The sequence below is a fragment of the Danio rerio genome, chromosome 16 (assembly GCF_049306965.1).
Source record: "Danio rerio strain Tuebingen ecotype United States chromosome 16, GRCz12tu, whole genome shotgun sequence".
Classification (NCBI taxonomy): Eukaryota; Metazoa; Chordata; class Actinopteri; order Cypriniformes; family Danionidae; genus Danio; species Danio rerio.
This window is the reverse complement of record NC_133191.1, coordinates 54,671,698-54,697,795: the sequence shown is the minus strand read 5'-3', so window position 1 is coordinate 54,697,795 and position 26,098 is coordinate 54,671,698. Positions and strand designations below refer to the sequence as shown.

Here is a 26,098-nt window from a genome sequence, read left to right as displayed (position 1 = left end):
GAGTGAAATGTTGTTCCTAAAATGAATGAAATTGTTAAATATGTAATTTTATGAAAAATAATCCCCAAGGATTTCTGTCATTTTGTCAGGTTAGCCTGAACAAGCGCAAGGAATATCTGGTGCATTAGTACATGTAATTTGGAGTTTAAACTGTACCTGTCCATTCTCTCGTTGTGTCTATATGTAAAAATGCTGTAATTGCTTTAAATTGAATATGGATGTGTAAAACGGAATGAGATTATGTACTTTACTCTTGCCTTTCTGTCTCGAAGCTTCTCATAAATAGAAGATGAGTAAGTTTAATCATGTATGTGCGGTGGCTTACTAATTTGCCTTTTATAATTTGGCTAAATTTAATTTGTTAATTTTTATTTTTTCCCCTTTATGTTAAATTGTTGCGTGTTTCCCTGGCCCTAGATAGGGGAGGCACGTAACAATTGGGGGCTCGTCCGGGATTTAAAGGGACTTGCCAATAGCCTTTCAAAAGATCTAGCTTGGTGACAAACCTTGAACCTCCATCTCTGTCCACACAATCTTCAAAAAATATGTCTTTTTTTTCAGATGTCTCATCCGAACATTGTAAAATACTTCAAAACATTTTTAGAAGGTAAATACTATTTTGATTTTTTTTTTTTCATACACACATACATACTCATACTGTTGCATGTACAGTGAAGTTCAATGATTGTCAGAATGTTGAATGTTGAAGTCAGAATTATTAGCCCCCCTGGTTTATTAGAACCCCCCCTTCCCCCCAGGATAGTTTTTCCCCCAATTTCTGTTTAAGGGAGAGTAGCTCTTTTCAACACATTTCTAAACATAATAGTTTTAATAGCTCATTTCTAATAACTTATTTATTTTATCTTTGTCATGATGACAGTAAATAATATTTGACTAGATAAAGGGGCTAATAATATTAAAGGGGCTAATAATATTGACCTTAAAAAAATTTAAAACTGCTTTTATTCTAGCCGAAATAAAACAAATAAGACTTTCTCCAGAAGAAATAAATATTATCAGACATACTTTGAAAATTTCCTTGCTCTGTTAAACATCATTTGGGAAATATAAAAAAATAATTTATAATAATATCAACTGTATATAATTAACAGTAATGTAGGACAAAGACAGAAGGAGTTGTCACATTTAATTCAATTCAAATAATCTTTTTTTGTTTAGGGCTATTACAATGTAGATTGTGTCAAAGCAGCTTCACATAGAAGATTGTAGTGAATTGAAACAGTGTTTAAGTTCAGTTCAGTTCAGTTTAGTTAAGTTCAGTTTAGTTCAGTGTGGTTTAATTTTCACTGCTGAGAGTCCAAACATTGAAGAGTAATCCATCAATGCGCAGCTCTCCAAGCCTCTAACCATGCAAGCCAGTGGTGACAGCAGTGAGGAAAAAACTTCACGTTTCAAAACAATAAAAAGTAGAATGCTTCCCATTTAACTGTACCTTTTTTAGGAAAAAATTTGAATCATAAATTTTTACCACGATTAAAAAAAAAATTTGCGAGTTTATACTAAAAATCTTATCAGGTAAATTTAAAACAAGAAACATTTGATGTAAAATTTAAAGACTCACAATGCAGCCCCACATACTATTTAATCTGTTTTTTATGGTTTTAATATTTTAAAATAGTAAGCATTTTCTTTTGATCACTTATTCTTTTATAAATTCCAGCAACTAAATATCAGAACAAGCATGTTGTATAAATATTTTTGTTACACTGAATGACAATTTTATCTTTTATTTTCACAAGTTCTTCATAAGATTAAAGTACATATTTTATTTTAGCATTTATTTAGCTTTTTCTGTTCAGTATCAATTTAGTAAATCATATGTAACGCATACACCAAAAAGGGAAGTTTAGTTTTATGTCCATGCTCACATAAAAAAAAACATAGTTTTATTGTGACGTCTGATTTTGGACCCTGGTGGATAATTTAGTGTGTTTTAGTATTTTCACATCTTTTATATCCTCTTCTCAGGTGATAAACTCTACATTGTAATGGAGCTCATTGAAGGAGCTCCTCTGGCTGAGCATTTCAGCTCTCTGAAAGAGAAAAAGCAGACGTTCACCGAGGAGAGAGTCTGGAACATCTTCATACAGGTGACAAACCTTTACAGTCTTTGTGACAATCACACACTGTTAGACTTTACTGCAATATTACGGTTAATTACTGCAAAAACTCCTATTCTTTACAGTTCACTGCTGGAATATGCACTGCATTGTTGGCAATTTTAAAACTTTTACAGTAACTAACTGCAAATTTGTGGTATTCTACTGTAATAAAAGTAATCAAATACTGCTACTGTAGTTGAAAACAAAAATGTAAGCAGTTAATGAAAAAATTATTATTTATCTTGTATCACAAAATGTATTTAAAATAGATTTAGTAATGAAAATTGCATTTGTAAACCATTTAAAATTGATACAATGTTAAATAATAATGATAAATAATTATAATAATAAATAAAATAATTAATAATAAATTAATATTAATAATGAATAAATATTAATTGATATTATTAATAATATTGATAATAATAATAAAAATACTTATTTTATTAATAATTAATAATAATAGCAATGTATAATAATTAATAAAAGAATAATATATATAAATATAATAATATTATTAATAATAAATATTTTATTAATAATTAATAATAATAATATATAATAAAATAATTATGCAAAATAAATATAAATAAATAAATTATTAATAAAAAAAATAATAGTAACAATAAATAATAAAATAAATAAAAAATACTGTTGTACATGATGTCATCACTTGTTTGGAATTTATTAAATTTATTAATAAATACTAAAATTAAAGGTTTTGTACAGCCGGTGTAAAATGTAAATAAATTACAGTAAAAGTACTGTAAAAAAGTCATACTATTAAATGAAAATTGCATTTTAAAAAGAAGTTGTGGTAAAGCTATTTTACTGTAAAATGAAATGCAGTGGGACCCTGCTACTGTAAAACACATTTACAGGTAAGTTAAGGTTTTTGGCAACAGTGCTGCCAGTAAGTTACGGCAAACATACAATTAAATGTCTAGCAGGGCAGCACTCACACAGAACAAGCAAAATATCACATCAAAATCAATAAAATAAAGTAAATTGACATCCCTCCACAGATCTGTTTGGCTTTGAGATACTTGCACAAGGAGAAGCGGATCATCCACAGAGATCTCACACCCAATAATATCATGCTCGGAGAGAGAGATAAAGTCACCATTAGTAAGCTGATTTCATCTTTTACCTGTCCATTCATGCACATTTTAAGTCAGAATTATTATGTTTAGGAACGTGTTGAAGAAATCTGCTCTCCGTTAAACAGAAATAGGTCAAAAAATTAAACGGGGGTGAATAATTCTGACTTCAACTGTTTACAGTGGAGATCAAAATAAGAGATTTACTAATTTCCGGGGTCTCTAATTTACTTGTTTTTGATACAAGATATTGAAATCATATACAAGGAAATATAAGAAAATTGCATATATTAATTATGCCTGATTAATTAATGTTTACTTACACTAATACATTTGTTCATGGATTACATACATGACCTAACAATGAACAAAATTATTCAGCAATACTAAATCTGTTATGTAAGCTAAACATATATCAGTGTTATTTAATGCATAAGTTAACACATTAGTTAATGCATTAGTTAATGCATCAGTTAACACATTAGTTAATGCATCAGTTAACACATTAGTTAATGCACCAGTTAACACATTAGTTAATGCATCGGTTAACACATTAGTTAATGCATCAGTTAACACATTAGTTAATGCATCAGTTAACACATTAGTTAATGCATCAGTTAACACATTAGTTAATGCATCAGTTAACACATTAGTTAATGCATCAGTTAGCACATTAGTTAATGCATTAGTTAACACATTAGTTAATGCATCAGTTAACACATTAGTTAAAGCATTAGTTAACACATTAGTTAATGCATCAGTTAACACATTAGTTAATGGATTGTTTAGCACATCAGTTAATGCATTAGTTAACATACTAGTTATTGCATCAGTTAACACATTAGTTAATGCATTAGTTAACACATTAGTTAATGCATCGGCTAAAACATTAGTTAATGCATCAGTTAACACATTAGTTAATGCACCAGTTAACACATTAGTTAATGCATCGGTTAACACATTAGTTAATACATCAGTTAACACATTAGTTATTGCATCAGTTAACACATTAGTTAATGCACCAGTTAACACATTAGTTAATGCATCGGTTAACACATTAGTTAATACATCAGTTAACACATTAGTTATTGCATCAGTTAGCACATTAGTTAATGCATCAGTTAACACATTAGTTAATGCATCAGTTAACACATTAGTTAATGCATCAGTTAACACATTAGTTAATGCATCAGTTAACACATTATAATGCATCAGTTAACACATTAGTTAATGCATCAGTTAACACATTAGTTAATGCATCGGTTAACACATTAGTTAAAGCATTAGTTAACACATTAGTTAATGCATCAGTTAACACATTAGTTAATGCATCAGTTAACACATTAGTTAATGGATTGTTTAGCACATCAGTTAATGCATTAGTTAACATACTAGTTATTGCATCAGTTAACACATTAGTTAATGCATCAGTTAACACATTAGTTAATGCATCAGTTAACACATTATAATGCATCAGTTAACACATTAGTTAATGCATCAGTTAACACATTAGTTAATGCATCGGTTAACACATTAGTTAATGCATCAGTTAACACATTAGTTAATACATCAGTTAACACATTAGTTAATGCATCAGTTAACACATTATAATGCATCAGTTAACACATTATAATGCATCAGTTAACACATTAGTTAATGCATCAGTTAACACATTAGTTAATGCATCAGTTAACACATTAGTTAATGCATCAGTTAACACATTAGTTAATGCATCAGTTAACACATTAGTTAATGCATCGGTTAACACATTAGTTAATGCATCAGTTAACACATTAGTTAATGCATCGGTTAACACATTAGTTAATGCATCAGTTAACACATTAGTTAATGCATCAGTTAACACATTAGTTAATGCATCAGTTAACACATTAGTTAATGCATCAGTTAACACATTATAATGCATCAGTTAACACATTAGTTAATGCATCAGTTAACACATTAGTTAATGCATCGGTTAACACATTAGTTAATGCATCAGTTAACACATTAGTTAATGCATCAGTTAACACATTAGTTAATGCATCAGTTAACACATTAGTTAATGCATCAGTTAACACATTAGTTAATGCATCAGTTAACACATTAGTTAATACATCAGTTAACACATTATAATGCATCAGTTAACACATTAGTTAATGCATCAGTTAACACATTAGTTAATGCATCAGTTAACACATTAGTTAATGCATCGTTTAACACATTAGTTAATGCATCAGTTAACACATTAGTTAATGCATCAGTTAACACATTAGTTAATGCATTGGTTAACCTGAACAAATGTTAGTAACACATTAGATAATGTTGAAGTAGTTTACACTTTATAGTAAGGTTTCTAATTTCCTTAACTGATGCTTTGTTAATGGTAAATCATATAAGTGAAGAGTTAACAAACATAAATAACATGCTGACGTTTCCACTGTAACACTGTTTGTGCACTAATATACTTTTATTGTAAAGCGTTACCATTGTTTATTGTGTATTGTATGTAATTTTGCTTCACAATGCATAAATAATTCCATTTTCACTGATTTTTCCAGCTGACTTTGGTCTTGCTAAACAGAAACAAGAGAACAGTAAGCTGACATCAGTGGTGGGGACGATACTGTACTGCTGGTTTGTACTGAAGTCTGTTATTTACAGTTCTCAAACACCCTCTGTGTGCAGATAAACATGTGTTGGGGTTTGTGTGTGTCTTTGTCAGCCCAGAGATTGTGAAGAACGAGCCGTACGGTGAGAAGGCAGATGTTTGGGCCGCCGGCTGTATCCTCTATCAGACGGTCACTCTCAATCCTCCGTTCTACAGCGCTAACATGCTCTCGCTCGCTACTAAGGTCACAGTTTAACATTTACTGATGAAATCATGATGCAGTGCATTGTATAAGGATCAGTCAGTCATTATAACACTCTGGGCTTTGACTAAAGTTTTATCCTTTTGTAATGACTTTTCTATTGAGTACACTTTTGTTGCATTTACTTTTGATGGACATATGTTAAAGGGTCAAATCAACAACAACTACATTATGTAAAATAAAATAAACACTTGGCTCCTCTGTGCTATACAAATTGTTGATGCAGAAGCAGAGAAAGAGAGAGATTTGATTATCAAACACTAGGGGTGTAACGATTTATTGTTGTACGATTTATTGCGATGCAAAAATGTCACAATATGCATCGTGGCATTATGACGATTTGATTACGATATGACGTCCGTTTTCTCTTATTAGTTGAGCTGTTTGCACGTGAGCTACGTTCCACCTGCTGTCGCACGTGAGTTCAGATTGCAGCAGCAGTAATGTTAGCAGACCAAGATGAGTGGAGTTGAAATAGAGGATGGCCCATCCTCTCAAAATCAGACGTCTTGCAACATTTCGGTTGTACAGTCATTGCTTTAGACTCGTCCGCTTTTTGACACGCATACTGGGTCAAACATCCTAAGTTTTAAAGTCTTCACAGTGATTTACATACTTTGCACAGCGACAGGGATACCTCCTAATGGTGTTGAAAGAGTCACATACTGTATTTATAAGGTACAATTCACCCTAAAATATCATTCTGTCTTCATATAATGTTCCCGCCCCAAAATCACACATGACGTGAGCTGACTGTGAGCTGTTACTACAGAGGGCGGACTATGATCGACGCGCGCGTGTGGCAAGCTGTTTTAGCATTTACACCTTTGTTCTGACTATCCATAAATATATTTTGAGATATCTCTATATATATTTTGACTAGTCATAATTATAATTCGACTAGTCAGAATGACAATTAGAGATATCTGCAATTACAATTGTACTAGTACCAAATCAGATTGGAGATATCTGCAAATATATTATGACTAGTCATATTCCTCCATTGACTTCCATTGAAAAATATTTGCAGATATCTCTAAATGAGTTTTGACTAGTCACAATTGTAATTAGAGATATCTCTAAATGAATTTAATTAAATATCAATTAAATACCTGCAAATGTAGATTTTTTTTTGCACACACAAAAAACGCAAGTGACCAAGCAAAGCCTTAAGCTCTTACTGTTAAATTCAATTGAATAGAAAGCTTATTTTTTTTGCACCTTTACTTAAATTGTTCCTTAATTTTGTCTCTGTCATTTCAATAATATTTTTAAGAAGTTTTTAAATTGTTTTATTTTCCAGACAGGCCTGTTTCATTTATTTTCTTAAAGAAGGTTCAGTTTAACAAGTTGAAACAAAAGAAATACATAAAAAATTGTTTGCTTGGTAAAATTTGCATTTCAGTTTAATTTTCAATTTTTATTCCAAATATCGTGATACATATCGAATTGTGAACATTATACCGTGATACACATCGTATCGTGAGCTGAGTGTATCGTTACACCCCTATCAAACACCCATTTAATTTTGAATTACAGGGGCAAACAATATTTGCATTTACATTTAGTCATTCAGCAGACATATTTGTCCGAATTTTTTGGAGGAGGCATTCAGCAATTCAACATAAAGAGGCAAAACACGCAACAAGAGCTAATTATGCAAAGGAACTGTTAGTCCTCAGAGAATTACAGTAGATGCTAGAGTAAAGGGGAGTGTTTTTTTTTTTAGAAAGATAGAGAGAGAGAGAGAGAGTGTTTCTACAGGTGGTCTGTCTAGCCCAGGGATGTCCAAGCTCAGACCTAGAGGGCTGGTGTCCTGCATAGTTTTGCTTCAACTTCCTCCAACACACCTGCCTGGTAGTCTCTAGTTTACCTAGACAGAGCTTGATTAGCTAGTGCAGGTGTGTTTAATTGGGGTTGGAACCAAAATATGCAGGACACCCGCCCTCCAGGACCAAATTTGGACACCCATGGTCTAGCCCATTTACCTGTCTTTTTTGTGCTGATTGTATATAATTTGTGGTAATTTCTTTAATATGCAGAAATTACATGCCTAATTGTTTAAACATTTGAAAAAATCTTCTTAAGAACACTTAAAAAAGAGTTTTCTCTGCTTACTCAAGCTACTTATTAAAAATGAGTTTTTTTGGGGGGCGTAACAACTTAATTGTTTTATGTTCAATTCACTACAATTTGTAAAACCAATTAAGTTAACTTAATCAATTTGTGTGAGGGCAAATAAAGAAATTGTGTGGAACCCAGAATTTTATTTCAAAAATATAACTTTTTTGGACAATTTCAATTTTCAATTTCAATGGGACTAATTTTGAGAGGATCACGTGATTGTGATTGAACACGGCTGGTTCTGCATTAGCTATGTATCCACCAATCAGGCCATTCCTAACCCACCTTAAAGAGACAGGGTTTCTCACTACAGCCATCTTCGATTTGAAGAATCCCCCCTTCCACCCTTACTTCTCTACCTTTCCCTTTATGGGGCGGCACGGTGGCCCAGTGGTTAGCACTGTTGCCTCACAGCAAAAACATCACAAGTTCTTGTCCTTTAACAGGTCGGCGGTCGTTTCTGTACGTAGTTTGCATGTTCTTCCCGTGCTCGCGTGGGTTTTCCCCTTGTTCTCCATTTTGCTCCCACATTCCAAAAACATGCAACTACAAGTGAATTGATCAATCTAAATTTAGCACTAAAGTCAATCTCTCATCCAGCAGCAAATCTCCTCATAGCAATTATTTTCATCATCAGCTCTTATCAAGGGGGGAGTTGTCGAGATCTACCTGAGCTCAAAGCTCCCCTCTCACCCTGCAAACGGGAGGGAGCCCTGGGCCTAAGGACCTTTTGAGCTCAGGGCTCTTTTCCAGGACAGCATGCCAAACTTGCTTATAATCAATCATCAGCTAAGTGTGAACTCTTGAATTTCCTTTTAACACTATGTCGCTTCAAATGACAAAAATATCCATTAACCTATAATAATGATAATTGATTAAAATTCAGGATTTTATCAATTTCACAAAAATAAAGAGAGAGGGAGAGAAATTATCTGTAAAATCGCATCTATTGAATTAAACCAAATTAAATAACTATTTTTAAAAAAAATTGTTAGATGTTTTCATTTTAAAATCCAATACTTTTCATGTGTTCCATTTCTAACAAGTTTCTAAGTTGTAATCATGATGAAAAATCAGATTTTTATTTAACAAAAAGATATATAAATCTTGACAAAAGTGTGCTCTAGAATCTTTAAAGAGCCCATATTATACATGAAATAGGGTCATATCTTGGTTGTAAGGGTCTCCAACAACAGTCTAATATGCATGCAAGGTCAAAAAACACTTTCATGTTCTTATAATCTGCATTTATTTTTACCTAATTATCACAGCGACTCCTGTATGAATCGTCCAGTGATTCATTTGTTCCCAAACCCCTCCTTAGCGCGAAGCTAATCTGCGCTGATTGGACCGATGACAGTCTGTCGCGATTGGTCGACTGCCTTCAGTCAGAGAGTGAAATGCCCAATAGCTAATCAGCAATATTAAAGTAATCACATTTCATACACGCTCGATAGTGTAGGCGTGGATTTTAGCTGCCACACACACACAAAAACACACACACACACCTCCGGACGACAACGCTCCCGCTTCCGCCCGCACCCGCCAGGTTTTAGCCTGAGAACCCGCTCCATTTTCTGCCCGCCGCGCCCGATCCCGCTAGAGCGGGGGAGAACACAACCAAAAAATCACCCAGCTATACAGTCCAGACAGCCAAGCTGTCTGTATAAACACACACACAGCACCAAGCACACAAAGCTCGCTCTCGCTCGCTCTCTCTCTCATACGCGCGCGTGCGCACTAACACACACACACATAAGCACCAAGCAGACTCTCTCTTTCTCATTCGGATAGCAATATCCGTGATATTGCTAGACAGCCCACTCCCGCCCCAAATTAAACCTGTTACCGACCGCTCCCGCGATTTATTCGGAAATTCATTGCGGCGCCGCAGAAATCTGGTGCGGGGACAGCCGCGGGAATGCAGAACTCTACCACGGAGCTCCATAAACAAAGCAGCACGCGTCGCGTTTTTAACGTGACTTTGCACGCGATAAGAGAATATAGCCAGTTAACCTGATACAGTACACGCGGTTACAAGTAACAAATCACAACTAAATACATTTGCAAGCTAGAGTCAACGAGGCAACAACTTTAACCGCACGTACTTACACTTGAGAAAGGTAGGAAGAAACCCATCCTGACGTCCATCTGTAAGTTACTCTTTACTGATCCTTCCTTTAACAAACTCAGATGAAGTATTCTTTGTAGCATGTAGCTTCCAGAAGTTTCCAGTAGTTTCCAACTGCTTGGTTATAATGCTGATGTTTCATCTTTGGGTAGAGACTCGATATAATAACCATCTGCAGTGTGACTTCAATCGACCGGCATGTTTGTGTGCGTGTGTTTGTGGGTGTGTGTGTGTGTGTGTCTGGGTTTCTGCGTCAGAGGGCGGGGCCGCAGGTTTGAAATCTCCCGGGTTTGCGCGTGCACGTGAATAACTTGGTTTTGTTCATACGTCATGGCGAAACACCTAATGACTCGGTATCAAGGCGACTTGTTTGAAGCACTATGAGTCGACTCTTTTATAGATGAATCAACAGTTTTAAACACTGTATTCTTACAGATTTAAGCCTTAGCTGGATACTTCACTTCACTTAGAGCTGTGTTACACACTACATGGAGGGGAATTTTCCAAAATCCATAATATGGACTCTTTAAGTAAAGTCAAAAAGCTATTAAAATCCTGACATTACCCCTAAATAAATACCAGGAATCCAAAAGCCTTTTTTAAACTTTATTTTACTTTAACACCTTGAGAGGGCACAATTCTCACTTAAAAAAATACATTTTCTCAGTTTTAATATGAAATGTTGCATGTATTGAAAAACAATAACACAAATAAATACATAAATAAATAAATAAATAAATATGTGAATGTAAAAAATAGCTTAAATTTTTTTAGCATAGTATCAATAATATTTCTATATCAAATAAAACTATATATATATATATAGTTTTTTCAATTTTTTTCAATCATTTTTATATATATATATATATATATATATAAATCAAAATTATGATTGAAAAAAATTATTTTAGATTTAAAAAAATAACATTTCAAGGCTTCTTTCATTTTTTTTACGTTAAATAAGCCAAGTGAGACCCCTTTCTTTAAATGATGCTTTTTAATTACATTTTTACCAGACATTTTTACTCACATGTTTCAAATGTTTGTCAGATTTGATTATTCTGAATTTTAATGTCGTTCATGTGTTTAGATTGTGGAAGCTGTTTATGAGCCACTAGAAGACAAAACCTTCTCCGAAAGAGTAACCGACATGATTAAATGGTAGGATTCCCTGAAAACTGCTTTCTGCTTTCAGATATAAACACATGCAGCCTGGATACAGATATGAGATTGTTGTAGAAATGTAAAATCTTGAAAATGACACACAATTTCATATGTTTTTTTTATTTATTTTATTTTAATTAAATGAAGAGAAATTATGATCTGAAAGTGATGCAACAGATGTATTATTTTACCAGCATTGTTATTATTATTCTTATTATAAGAAAAGCCTTTGTGTTATAAATTATATTTAAAGAAAAATGTGTATCAAATGTCCTTTGTGCTGCCAGCCATTGGAATTTAAATACTGAGTTTTAAGTATGAATAGGGTTTAATTAAGTTTTTGATTTATGTGATAACATTGAATGTATTTGTGTTGCCTGTTTTCTGTGAAATGTGTGATGTGAACGCTGCTGTGGTTGTGTGGTGAAGCCAAAAATAAATTTAAAGTAAAGTAAAAAATATTTATAATTCTATTCTTCATCCCAAGTACAACTAATGCAATTTTAAGAAGACATACAGTCAAGCCCGAAATTATTTACACTCCTGGCAAATTCTGACCTAAAGTTACTTTAATTTAGGCAAGCTTTTGTTTTGTTTTGTTTTTTGACTGCAAATGACACAGGCTTCACCCCAAAAATAATAAGACGATGTACAAGAAGCATCACTGTGAAAAAAATAAAATAAAATTCTCAGATTTTATTCACATTTGAACAAAAAAACCTTTAAGTCCAAATTTTCCAGGGGTATGAATAATTTCGGGCTTGACTGTCCATATTCTATGTATATACAGTTGAAGTCAGAATTATTAGCACTGCTTTTTCAAGTGAAGTTTATTTATAAACAAATTTTGAGAGGATCACGTGCTTATGATTGTTCACAGCTGTTCCAACTTTAGCTAATGACTGATTATTCTATCAGTCGATCCTTAACTCACTATAAATAACCAGACTTTTCTAATCTCAATATCTTCGTCTTGAAGAAACACCCCCACACAACCCTACTTTCCCTCCTTTCAAACGGGCGTCACGGTGGCCAGCGATTAGCGCTGTTGCCTCACTGCAAGAATGCCCCTGGTTTTATTCCTTTCCAAACCAGACGGCATTTTTGTGAGGAGTTTGCTTGTTCACCCTGTGTTCGCGTGGGTTTTTCCCGGGTCCTCCGGTTTCCTCCCACAGTTCAAAAACAAGCACTCTAAGCACTTAATCCAAATACTTTAGCTAAACTCTGTGTACACCTTTTAGCATCCATATCTGACACTTAGCTACAACAAGAAGAGGGGGAGTCATCAAGATCTACCTGAGCTCAAGCTCCCCTCTCGCCTTGCAACGGGAGGGAGCCCAGGACTCGAGGATCTTATAAGCTCAGGGCTCTCTCCCGGGACAGCACGCCAAACTAGCTTTATTATCAATCATCAGCTAAGTGTGAACTCTTGAAATATTTTCCAAATTATGTTCAACAAAGCAAGGAATTGTTCACAGTATTTTCTATAATAATTTATGTTCTGGATAAAGCTTATTTGTTTTATTTTGGCTAGAATAAAAGCAGTTTTTAATTTTTTTTAATCATTTTAAGGTCAAAATTATTAGCCTCCTTAAGTAACATAGTTATTTTTGATTATCTACAGAACAAACCACTGTTATACAGTGACTTGCCTAATTACCCTAGTTCAGCCTTTAAATGTCACTTTAAGCTGAATATTAATGTCTTCAAAAACATCCAGTCAAATATTTTGTGCTGTCATCATAGCAAAGAGAAAAGAAATCAGTTATTAGAAATGAGTTATTAAAACTATTATGTTTAGAAATGTGTCGAAAAAATCAGCTCTCCATTAAACACACATTAGGGAAGGAACATACTGGGGCGCTAATAATTCTGACTTCAACTCTACGTATATATGCTTTATATGTTGTCTTTTTTTTGTTCAGGTGTTTGACTCCAAATGCAGACGTCCGTCCAGACATCATCGAGGTCAGTTCCAGAATCTCTGATATCATGATGAGGTTTGTGGATAGTCTCTGTGTATCCCATAATGCACTGGAGAGAAGGGCGGAGCGAGACAGGAAGAGAGCGCAGAAGTACTTTCTGGAGAGCAACAGGACTAGAATGTGTGGCCCGATACAACAGGTTTGAAAATTCTCTACTTCTGAATGAAGCAGAAATGATTTATTAAAACTATAATGTTTAAAAATGTGTTGAAAAAAATATTATCTCCATTAAACAGCACTTGCAAAATATATATATATATAAAATAATAGTAACATATTACTTATTCAATCCCAGAAAATATCTTACATTAACATTTACAGTTACATTTTCTGATACTTGCTCATACCTATCGTAGTTCTTGCTTAAATATGAACATGTTTACTCATCTCATTCATTCATTGATTTTCCTGCGGCTTAGTCTCTGATTTATTAGGGGTCACCACAGCGGAATGAACCGCCAACTATTCCAGCATATGTTTGACACATCGGATGCTCTTCCAGCCACAGCCCAGTATTGGGAAACACGTATACACTCTCGCATTCACACACACACACACACACACACACACACACACACACACACACACACACACACACACACACACACACACACACACACACACACACACACACACACACATACACACATACACAATGGCCAAATTAGGTAATGCATTTCACTATCCGCTTGTTAAGTGCTGACATGTTGGTGACGTATGTAATACTGTATCTGGGTCCAAGCCGCCACTCAGTTGAATTGAGAAAATATTAGTTTATGATCACTTTTTATTTATATCCCACATTAGAGTAAATTTCATATAAAGTCACAGTATAAACAACAATCTCTGGGCTTGCTGCATAACAAATACCCAAAATTGTAACAATTTATAAAAAAATTATTCACTTTCTGGTCATCAGATATTAGGCATTGACGTATATATTGCGATCGTGATTTTCGAAAGTATTACAGCGCTTAGTAAACATGTTTTATTTCCATTCCATGAGTCTCCCCATACAGTCTGATAGAGCGCTTGGACCCGGAAGCCGTTTTGCGTGACGTCACACGTAACAAGTGGAAATCGCATGTGTTGTGGGTGAAACCGGAGCACCCAGAGGAAACCCACACCAACAATGGAGAACATGCAAACTCCCCACAGAAACGCCAAATGACCCAGCCGGCATTCGAACCAACGACCTCTTCTTGCTAGCGACAGTGCTGTTTGTATTCCTGTCGCTTTACAAAATAAAGGCCATATTGCACAAACAGTAATTGAATAAAAAAATAAAGCACAAATTACTATAGAATAAAGTTCACTCTGCAGAAATGTAAATAAATAATAAAGTGCATTTTACAAAACCAACTCAGGCTCACTCTGAAAATGTAGTCCCGAGGACGTTTCTGGAGACTGCGAAATACGTCCCGGGAGGTATGATTTTTGCAGTTTATGTTTTCGCGAATCCGTGAGAGGCTGCTGTGTGCGCTTTTTTGCATCTCAAATGTCTCTCGCGAGTGCCATCCACACCGGCGCTGTCTGATTTTTACCACGTTTTCGGATTTTACCACATCCTCACCCTGTAATGAACTTGTTCACTTTATTTTTTGGATTCTATTTTTGTCTCCAGAAACGTCCATGGGACTACATTTTCAGAATGAGCCTGGGTTGTACAAAATGAAGGCCAAATTACATAAGAAAGTAAATGAATAAATAAATGAATGAATGAATAAATGAATGAATGAATGAATGAATGAATGAATAAAAGAACAAAGTCCATATTGCAAAAAAGTAAATTAATTAATCAATAATAAAGTACTTATTACAAGATGAAGGCCAAAAAGCACAAGTATATGAATAACCAATAAAGTGTATTTACATTTTTCCGATATTTTTAATATATTTTCAAACAGTCAAGCCTGGCCCAGATGAAACAAGTAGTGAAAGATTAATGTAAATAGGCATTACTTTCCTTTAAAAAGTACCATTTTTAGTTTATTTTTATTAAGAAGTAAAACATATGCTAGAAGAGTTGGTGGTTCAATCTGCTGTGGCGACCCCGGAAAAATAAGGGACTAAGCTGAAGGAGAATTAATGAATGAATGAGAAAAAAAAACTATAAGAGTACAGTTAAAGTACTGAACCGATAAGTGGTATCGATAAAAGTTTTAATACTGTTAAAACCTTAATGACACCCATCCCTAGAAGTAACACAAGATTTAATATATTACTTTTAAAAGTAACTTTTCCCAACACTGATTCAGTGTACCTGTTTATTCTTTGAGAAATAAACCTGTTTGCTACAAAATGATTCTGTCTGGACATTCATGTGTGTGTATTGTTTTTTTGATTCAGGGATTAAGCTTGAAAAATCAAGATGAATCACAGTCTGAGAGCTTTGAAACGTCCACATCAGTTTTAGTAGTTGGAGGAGAACAAAAGCAGAGTCAAGGTAACAACTTACACCTGATACATGCAATCTTAATAAATCACAATCTAAACATTTACTTTAACAGTGAATAGAGGCATCAAAGTACAGTTGAAGTCAGGATTATTAGCCCCCCTGTTTTTCCCCCCAATTTCTGTTTAACGGAGAGATTTTTTTCAACACATTTCTAAACATATTAGTTTTAAAAACTCATTTCTAATAACTGATTTATTTTATCTTTGCCATGATGACAGCACATTATATTTGACTAGATATTCTTCAAGACACTTCTATACAGCTTAAAGTCACATTTAAAGGCTTAACTAGGTTAAGTTAACTAGGCAGGTTAGTGTAATTAGGCAAGTTATTGTACATTGATGATTTGATCTGTAGACTATTAAAAAAAAACATATAGCTTATAGGGGCTAATAATATTGACCTTAAAATGGTTTTTAAAAAATTAAAAACTGCTTTTATTCCAGCTGAAATAAAACAAATAAGACTTTCTCCAAAGCAAAAAAATAATTATTATTAAAAAAATAAAATTATATATATATATATATATATATATATATATATATATATATATATATATATATATATATATATATATATATATATATATATAAATAAATATATATATATATATATATATATATATATATATATATATATATATATATATATATATATATATATATATATATATATATATATATATAATTTTATTTTTTTATAATAATTATTATAAATATATATATATATATATATATATATATATATATATATATATATATATATATATATATATATATATATATATATATATATATATATATATATTTATATAAACAAACATAAACAAAAAAAATCTAAGGGGGGCGAATAATTCTGAACTGTACATGCAAAAACAGTTCATAAAGCAACACAGTAATTTTTTTTTTTTGTGTGTGTGTGTTTAAAAGACGTCTAATAAACATCCAAACATAGATGTATTTTCTAAAACAAGGCTATATTTGGGCTGTAAGTGAAGATAGACTAGTTATGCAAAACCAGCAAAAATCAGCAACAACAAAACTCAAAATATTACTGAGAGATTTGTTTTGCCAATATCATTGTCACAAGCACCAGTGATCCAGGCTTGCAGATTGCTGGTATGCACATGCACCTTCACTCTAATTCTGTCACTTTACGAACTACGTATCTCATCATGCACCTCACACACACCTGTTCCGGAATCACTGTTGATTACACACACAGCTAGGAGCTGATCCAAGACTGATTAGAGAGACTATTAAGACTGCTCACTTTGACACACACATTGCTGAGTCTTGTTGGTTAAAGCCTGTAACATACGAATCGTCGTTCCATGTCTGACCCTTGCCTTTACGTTGTCTGCTGCCTGTATCGACCATTTGCCTGTGACCTGACTACACTTTTAGATTTCCCTATATGTACCAATTTGCTCCTTTGTTTAACCACCGTCTGTCTGACGTTTCTGAATAAAGCTGCACATGAATCCTCAGTAAATTGTCACTCAACTCCCCTGTTGGTTACCTTCACATACCCCTAATGCTTAATTGCAATATATTGTCATCATCACCCAGGTTTAATCTGATAAATGCAACTGTTTTTATGTTCTTAATCTATTTCTTTGAAACATAAACAGTATTTTATGAGTTAGTTTTACCATATGCTAGCTTAATCTCTTTAAAAAACATGATCAGTCATTTATGCAGTGAATATACTAAGTGTGAGATACATAATTTGCTCAGATTAGAAATAAGTTTTTTTTTTTTTTTTTAAGTATCCCAGTGTGGTGTGAAGGGTGCTGATGAACTGAACATGTCCAGGTGGGTTTGTCTAATTGCATTACATTATATTAAATATAGTATTCTACTATATATTAAAAATATATACGTGCAAGTAGTATTTTTTCATGTTTTTTATGCATCTTTACATGATTTTATGCATGTTTTTTTAATTTAAAAACATTAAATTTAATACAATATTTGCAGGTTCTTTGTAACTGCTAAGAAATATAAAAACAATTTCTAATGTTTATCATGTGATGCCATCTAAAGGCATTTAAAGTCTTTTGTTTTGTTATTCACAGTGGAGATTTTCAAAAGCCAAAAGCACGTCCTGGTAAGAATGATAGTATGCACAGTTTTAAGATGAAATCTCATGAATTATAAAGTAAATCATGAAATATTCAACACATTTAAACTGTGTTTCCATATGTTGTTTGTGTGTTAGCGTCGGCAGGAATTTGTTTATCTCAGAGAAAAGTTCGACAAATTGATGATCCCAACCAAAGGCTTCTTGAGCTCCTGCACAAGATTATATTCATCACTCAGGTCATTTAAAGTCTGCTTTCAGACATTTTTCGAGACATTTCAGCCCCTTTTAATCCTCTTTTCTGTTTTTAGCTCCCTCCAGCACCACAAAACAGCTTCAAGCAGCGGGCAATTGAACGCTTTAAGAAGTCGCTCTTCATATATGGAAGTGATGCATACAATCTCAAAGTGGAGCTCAATAAGGTACTTTAGATGTTAAGAATTCTCAATAATTTCACACCAAAATGCATAATATCATATGTGTGTTCTTTGCTTCGAGCAAAGGTGAACTGAAAATAGAGGCTTTAAAATCGTTGGAAACATCAATGTGGAAAACAGCTCCCCCTAGTGGTTATTACTGCAAACTTCAGTGTAAAATTACTTATTTAAAAGCTTTTGGAAGCTATTTTTTTCTCTGTGCAACAACAGATGATTGTGTATTTTATCTAACTTGATTCATATTGGTATTGGTCAATCCTATGTACATCGCTTACAAGTGGTTCAAAATGCAGCTGCTAGACTTCTTACCCTCGTAAATGTGAGCACATTACCCCTCTCTCTGCACTGGTTGCCGGTGTGTTTTAGATCACAGTTTAGCATTTTACCCTTTGTTTTTAAGGTTTTAAATGGTCTGGCGCCTTCTTATCTATCTGAACTTGTGACTTAACATATCTGCTAGATGTTTACCTTCATCAAGTCAGAAACTGTTCAACTGTTCAAAGTTTCCAGATCAGAGTTAAAGAAAATGGGAGACGGGGCCTTTTCCATTGTGGGTCCCAAATTGTGGAATGGTCTACCTCTTTCTATTAGAATAATCCCTACTGAATCTGTTTTCAAGGGGAAACTGACACTTCACCTTTTAGAAAATGATTTTAATACCGGAGGCTTGCTGTTTTCTGTTTCATGTAGTATATATAGTATGTTGTTTTATTACTTTGATCTTATTGATAAATTTTTAACACAATTTGTGTACTGCACAATAGTCAACAACTGTTCTTATAATGCGCTTTATAAAAAAAGTCTAAGTAACAATTAATGTTTTTTTCCTTGAAATAAGTTATAGGTAAGTCTCTACTGAGAATATTCTGATTCATGAGATTTTATTATGAGATTTTTTTGTGAAAAAATGTCTAAATGGTTAGATTGTAAGATAAAATGTTTAAATTACATTTTCAATTTATATTTATTACAAAGTTGGGAAGATTGTGTTTATTAGAAAATTGTGAATGCTAAACTCAGAAATTCATTTAAAAATGAAAAAAACTGAGTGAAAAAGTAGGAATTTTGAGATTTAAATTCAGAATTATGTGAGGGAAAAAGTCAAAATAGCAGGAGGAAAAAGGTAGGAATTGTGAAATCTAAACTCACAGTTATAATGGAAAAAAAATCCCAAATATTTTGAGAGAAAAAGTAGAAATCTAAATGTAGAGTTTTGTGGGGGAAAACTGCAGGAGAAAAAAAAAGTAAGAATTGCAAGATCTAAAAGATTCAGAACTGAAGTTGTAAACTTGACATATTGAGAAAGAAGAAAAACTTGCAATATCCAACTCCAAGTCCAAATTGTAAAATATATGAACTCAGAATTGTGGGAGGAAAAAGTAAAAAAAAAAAAAACTTAGAGTAAAATTGCATGGGTTTAAACTCAGAAATCCATTAAATAAGTCAGTATTTCAAAATCAAAACTCATAATTCAAAATATGAGATGAAACCACAGAATTACGATAAAACATACTTCAGTATTGCAAGTTGGAATAATATCTGAATATCTAGCTTTTCAGCTGTTTCATTGTCAAATTTCAGGTTCTTCAAGGCAGTCAGGAGCTGGTAGAGATGTCTTCAGCCAGCAGAGAGTGGTGGTCCATGATTCAGTCTCTAAGCTCAGACCCCTCAAACGCAGAAAATCGTGGAAGTGTAATTCAGAATTTCTTCCTATTACACTTTAAAGCCTTACAAACTTCTCTGAGCTGGTCTTATTAATTTTCCAGGGGAATCAGGTTACTCCAGTCTTCAAGACGGCCTCACATATGAAGATATACAGGTTGGATTTTAATCATTCTTATTATGTAGAATATTGTTGTCTATCTGATGCTGCTTAAACATATAAGACTTTAAAATGTTTAATATGTTTTCGCCGGAGTGTCTGAAGCACAATCTGTAAAGGCTTCACCTTCTTCAAGAAAAGGGGAGGGGCACTTTAGCTCATTTGCATTTAAAGAGACACACAAAAACACATGTTTTCGCTTCCTCACAAATAGGAGCGTTTGAGATATTTTGAGCTTCACAGGCACATTCTTAAAGGGTTAATTCCAAAATTAAAATAAACTGTTACCTGTTTTGGTTGCTTGATGACGAGTGTTCAAGTATTACTTACATCAGGGGTGGCCACACTCAGTCCTGGAGGGCCAGTGTCCTGGAGAGTCTAGCTCCAACCCTAAACAAACACACCTGAACAAGCTAATCAAGCTCCTACTAGGTATACTAGAAACTTCCTGGCAGGTGTGTTGAAGCAAGTTGGAGCTAAAGTCAGCCAGCCCTCCAGGACCGACTTTGGAAACCCCTGACTTACATTATATTATAAATAATGTTACATTTCTTGCACAGATTGATCGTTTGCTTAAAATCTCAGTGTATCATCGGGTATATTGGCTATTGGTTTGGACTTGTTTGCATGTGTTTATTTATTAATTTATTTTTAAACATTTTTAACATTATTTTAAGAAACTTTATTGTTTTTTAAAGAGACAAAGAGCAGAAAAAAACACTTATGGCCCTATCATACACCCGGCGCAATGTGGCGCACAGCGCGACGCAATTGTTGTTTGCTAGTTTCAGCTTGGCGCAAGAGTCGTTTTGATGTTTTGCGCCACACTGTTTAAATAGCAAATGCTTCTGCGCTCATCTGTGCGCTCATAGGCGATTTGGTCTAAAAAAGGAGGCGTGTTGAGGCGCATTGCTGGCGCGTTGCTATTTTGAGAAACTATAATAGATTTTTCAATAGACCAAAACAAAGCCGGTCTATTGTCCAGCGCAAAGTTGCGCCTCGCTTACACACTGCTTCGTACACACAAGATGTAGAGCTATACGCAAATATCTATACATATGAAAAAGATGTAAAATATTAAGGATATATATAGGATATAATAAGGATAGATATAGGATATAAATATAAATGATTAAAATGTTACAAAACATATTATTTTCGAGCCTACATAAATATAAAAAACACTGCTTCATGCCTTATTCATCTCGGGAGGCTTTTTCAGTTCATTCATAACAATTTGCTTTTGCATAATGTTATTATTATCAGCAGTATTATTTATTATATCCATATTTATATTTGTTTTATTAAAAACAAGCTTAGATTTGCCCACCTGTCAGGTTTTAGACCATATGGGGCACAGCAGGTGTATTTGGTTATAACTCAGTTTTTTTACTTTGTTATTATTGTTCATTTATTCGTTTGCTGGAAATTGGAACTGAATTTAGAAATAGTTTTGAAACAAATCTTTGCACTTAACAAACAAAATTGATTATTTATAGGCTAATTGATGTCTGTGCGTTCAAGTTTTCCCTATCCACGAGAGTGAAAGTGAAAGTAGATTATGAGATGCCTTATCTCTCATTTTCGCGCTGTAGATGCTCTGTTTAACTGTTTTCTCTCTAGTGAAGTGTTCAGTTTTTCCTCTTACAAAGTCGTCATGTAAATAGCAAATTCACTTACAGCGCGACGCAACTGGCTCGTGAGAGATGAGACTCTGATTGGTTTATTCTCAAAACACACCTATAACTCATTAAGAAAATAAACTCAACCCTTTTAGATCAGCCACAGTACAAAGCGGATTTTTCCGTCCTTATATTAGCAAAAGTGGAATCTGACACACCCTGAAAGCGTTTGCGCCCTGCGCTTTGCACATGGACCATCAAAATAGAGCCCTTAAATTCAAATTAGTGTAATACATATTAATACATAATTGTCACGACTGTCAGTGACCACCTGAGGGTGCTGTAGTTCAATGGACACTGAGTGAAACTACAGCACCCAAAAAGACTACATTTCCATACATTCTTTCGTGCACACACCCGGTCTGTCATCTACACTGATTTCAACCACAGCTGTCTCCAATCTCCGTTGATTACCTGGATTATATATTTACCATTCCACCTCTGTTTGTTACTGCGTCGTTTGTCTATCTTGTCATCAGTTTCTAGTAAGTCTTGAATATCGAGTTTGTTGTTACCTTAGTCTTGTTCCTGATCCTGTTTCTGTCATAGTTTCTTGTTTTGCTGTTTATTTGTTATAGTTATTTTTGAACACCAAACATCTTGTTTTTCTGTTTGCTGCACGATTTTAAATAAACCTGCACTTGGATCCACACCTTTTTGTTCCTGTTTTGATCACGCTAAACGTGACACATAATATCATTTTACATCAGATATATTTACTTTTTCCCAGTTACAAGAAAAAACAACAACAATGATCAACTTAAATGCATAAAAATATATTAAATAAATAAAGGCACAAATAAATAAGTGATTAAATCAACAAAAAAGAAACATATGTTAAAAAACTAGTAAAAAGGGGTGATCATTGCCTTGCTTTAAATGAACCACTACCAATTCAGCAAGAACAACCTTCTTTAATGTTCTACTTAAGAAAATAAGTCACCTACTGTACATCTTGACCTGAGGGTGAATAAATAAACAAGACATTTTCATTTTTGGGGGGTAGACTATCTCTATAAGACACACTAGAGTTGCTAGATTTTAGCATAATTTGTCTTTTAAACCCCATCAGTCTGAAGTTTGTCTGATGTTTCAGAGTATGGTGGAGGATGTGCTGGAGGAGAACGGATATTACAGCAGGTAATATTAACTTTTGTCTCATTCATTGGCTGTTTATTTGGTTTGTGTGTTTATTTAGATCTCCATCAGCCACTATCATTGAATCATAGCAACTGAAACCAATAATAACGAAAGATAAATTAACATTAAAATATCAAAATTAATACCAAATGAAAAAACCAGTTTACAGAAAACCATAACAATAGAAACCAATACGGTCACACTTAATTTTGCTGGCTAGTTTGTTGAATTTAAGTTACATTGCAACTAATTCTCATTAGATTATAAGTAGACTGTTAGGTTGCAAAGGCAAACATTTGTTTTTCTTAATAACATGCACAGATGAATTGTTCACCATAAAACTGATAATGTGAGCTAACTAGGGGTGTGACGAAATCTCGGGCTACGACAAAATTGCGACGAGATTTTTTCAATGAGGTGAAAAGTTGTCTCGTGAGTTGTGATGTTATGATGGAGCGCGAGGGTGAGTTTAGCACTGAAGATTGGTGGCAGGATTGAATTTGAACCACACACACCCAGTCTCGTGTCTCGTCCTGTCACGTGGAGTAAGCCTCTCGTCACATCCCTAGAGCTAACAAAATGAATATGCTTAGATTTGATTTCATTTGTATTTTAACCAACCTGTGTGTGTGTGTGTGTGAACTGCAGAAGAGATCTGGATTCAGGAGCAGCAACAAGACAAACTCAAACTCCCTGATCGATCGACCGTCAGTGATTGATTGATTGACAGCTGTCATGTCTGGAGATGTGGCGTCTGATGATGGCATCAACCTCTCAGGTCACACCTGACACATGCAGAGACATAACGAATCATAAGCTGATTATGTTCGTCTGAAGAACATATGCTGATGCTGGGAAATATATGAACCCATTAGACTGCAGTGACAGACAATGAGGACATACAGTAGATGATTGACCTCATCTTTCTGTCTATTCACACATTCACATTCAAAATATTTTAATTAATGCTGGGCAAAGATTGATTGTTATTAATTGCATCCAAAACAACAGATTGTTTTGACGTGTGTGTGTGTGTGTGTGTGTGTGTGTGTGTGTGTGTGTGTGTGTGTGTGTGTGTGTGTGTGTGTGTGTGTGTGTGTGTGTGTGTGTGTGTGTGTGCATGTGTGTGTGTGTTTTATTTGTGTACTTATCATGTATAAGTGAAACAAACACATACATAAAAACAAAACTTTTGTCACATAGATATTTAAATTGATATATATAATCAGAATCATGTATATATATATATATATATATATAATATATATATATATATATATACAGGATGGACCATTTATATAGATACACCTTAATAAACCTATTGGGAATTTCACAAAAAAAACAATGGTGTGCTTGGTTTTAAACTTAGCTTTATTCTTTCATGAGTTATTTACTAGCCCCCTCACATATACTACACTAATGTGCCACGTTAATATCAATAACCAATCCCATTTTATTAAGGTCTTTCCATATAAATGGCCCACCCTCTATTTTACATCTAAACATAAATAAGCTTTTTCTTAAATATATACATGCATGTGTGTATTGGGTATATATACATAATAAATAAACACTGCACACACTTATATCTTGTCAAAAAAACTTTTATTTTGGTTGCAATTAATCGCGATTAATCTTTCCCCAGCACAAATTTTAACTTAAACAAGTTAGTTTTAGTTTTCTGAAACTAAATGATTTCCATACAGTTTATTGCTTTCACTCAGGAATTAACCAGTTAAATAGACAGAGGATTTAGAAATTACATTTTAGAGCATTTATTTATGATGTACTGTATATAACATGTCATACACTGTATAAATATGAAGAGTTCAGATGCAAAAATCTCTAAACGCCGTCTGAAATTTTCTTCAAAAATGATAATTTTTATTAGACTTCTGTTTTTAGGCTCAGTAATTTTACTTTCATGGCAAATAATAAGTTATTTTCATGCTCATCAAAGTGAAATAACTGAACAAAAACAAAGGAGGCAGAGAATAAGGATTTAAAAAAAATTCAGATGGCACTTAGAGGTTTTTGCATCTGAACTCTTCCCTATATATATATATATATATATAYACACACACACACACACACACACACACACACACACACACACAYATATATATATATATATATATATATATATATATATATATATATATATTTAGTATAACTTTTTAAAAATTAAGATAATTTAATTTAAATGAATTCTAATAATGTTTGTATAAATGTTGAAATGAATGCTTTAGTGTTGTTTACTGCTAACTAATATTCACAATTTTTTCTTCCATAATTTTTCTATTAATTGTCTATCTCAGGATGACCAGTGCACTTTATACACATGCTTGTTTCTTGACTATGTTCTGTATTCTGTGTTTTCCTGATTAACTGCTTTTACAATAAATTGTTAAGAGTCAATAGTTAAATGGATTAAAATGGATTTATTTTTCCCCATTTTTTGTTAAACGGAGAGCAGATTTTCTCAACACATTTCTAATCATATTAGTTTTAGTAATTCATCTCTAATTACTGATTTATTTTATCTTTGCCATGATGACAGCAAATAATATTTGACTAGACATTTTTCAAGACACTTCTATACAGCTTGAAGTGACATTTAAAGGCTTAACTAGGTTATTTAGGTTACCTGGGCAGGTTAGGGTAATTAAGCAAGTATTGTTTTACGATGGTTTGTTCTACAGACAATAAGAGGCTAATAATTGTGAAAACTACTTTTATTCTAGGCAAAATAAAACAATTAAAACTTTCTCCAAAAGATTTTTTTTTATCAGACACACTGAAAATTTCCTTGCTCTGTTAAACATCATTTGGGAAATATAAAAAAAAAAAAATTAAACGGAGGCTAATAATTCTGACTTGAACTTCAATTTATTTCAGGTAAGCAGTATATTATCAGTTCTCTCTGTTCGATAAAAAATACAGACTGAATGTATTTTAACAGAAATATTCTGTAGAT

General features: G+C 33.4%; 1 protein-coding gene across 1 annotated transcript in view; it reads left to right on the top strand.

Annotated features, from left to right (window-relative positions):
• nek10 (NIMA-related kinase 10) overlaps nt 1–24,230 on the top strand; it is a 43,265-nt gene extending 19,035 nt beyond the window's left edge. Inside the window, exons 20-35 of the mRNA XM_009292688.5 lie at nt 562–607; nt 1,990–2,111; nt 3,149–3,251; nt 5,782–5,857; nt 5,946–6,075; nt 11,439–11,509; nt 13,438–13,636; nt 15,847–15,943; nt 17,727–17,772; nt 18,036–18,067; nt 18,179–18,279; nt 18,352–18,462; nt 20,059–20,161; nt 20,244–20,296; nt 23,078–23,121; nt 23,770–24,230. Of these exons, the coding sequence (XP_009290963.1) occupies nt 562–607; nt 1,990–2,111; nt 3,149–3,251; nt 5,782–5,857; nt 5,946–6,075; nt 11,439–11,509; nt 13,438–13,636; nt 15,847–15,943; nt 17,727–17,772; nt 18,036–18,067; nt 18,179–18,279; nt 18,352–18,462; nt 20,059–20,161; nt 20,244–20,296; nt 23,078–23,121; nt 23,770–23,818 (1,383 nt within the window). The 3' untranslated portion in view covers nt 23,819–24,230. The remainder of the gene's footprint in view (nt 1–561; nt 608–1,989; nt 2,112–3,148; nt 3,252–5,781; nt 5,858–5,945; nt 6,076–11,438; nt 11,510–13,437; nt 13,637–15,846; nt 15,944–17,726; nt 17,773–18,035; nt 18,068–18,178; nt 18,280–18,351; nt 18,463–20,058; nt 20,162–20,243; nt 20,297–23,077; nt 23,122–23,769) is intronic.
• The last annotated feature ends 1,868 nt before the right edge of the window (nt 24,231–26,098 follow it).